At 60.1% G+C, this 496-nt stretch overlaps 1 protein-coding gene across 1 annotated transcript in view; it reads left to right on the top strand.

The window, feature by feature from the left end:
* Window positions 1-496, top strand: part of EMH_0004270 (uncharacterized protein) — a gene marked incomplete at both ends in the record, with an annotated part of 10,554 nt that overhangs the window by 5,848 nt on the left and 4,210 nt on the right. Inside the window, one exon of the mRNA XM_013496689.1 lies at window positions 1-354. Coding sequence (XP_013352143.1) covers window positions 1-354 — 354 coding nt within the window. The remainder of the gene's footprint in view (window positions 355-496) is intronic.

Here is a 496-nt window from a genome sequence, read left to right on the forward strand (position 1 = left end):
GCCCAGCTTCACGGGGGTCCCCCTCCAGGCCTGCAGCAGCAGCAGCAGCAGCAACAGCAACAACAGCAGCAGCAGCTGCAACAGCAGCACCAACGTCTGCAGCAACGACAGCAGCAACAGCCACAGCAACAACAACAGCACCAACAGCAGCAACACCAACAGCAGCAGCAGCAACAACAGCAGCAGCAGCACCACCGCCACCAGCATCAGCAGCAACACCAGCAGCAGCAACAACAACAACAACAGCAGCAGCACCAGCAGCAGCAGCACCACCAGCCACAGCAACAACAGCAGCAGCAGCAACAGCAGCAACAGCAGCAGCAGCAGCAGCTAGCCACACATCAAGGCACTGGGGTACTCATGGGGGGCGGGGGGGCCCCCGCAGCCAGGGGGCCCCCCACTCGACAGCAGAGACAAACCTAAAAGATAGATTTAAATCTCTTTTTCAGAAGCAGCCGCAGCAGCAGCAGCAGCAGCAGCAGCAGCAGCAGCAGCA

Source organism: Eimeria mitis, genomic scaffold, assembly GCF_000499745.2.
Source record: "Eimeria mitis Houghton genomic scaffold, Emh_scaff224, whole genome shotgun sequence".
NCBI lineage: Eukaryota > Apicomplexa > Conoidasida > Eucoccidiorida > Eimeriidae > Eimeria > Eimeria mitis.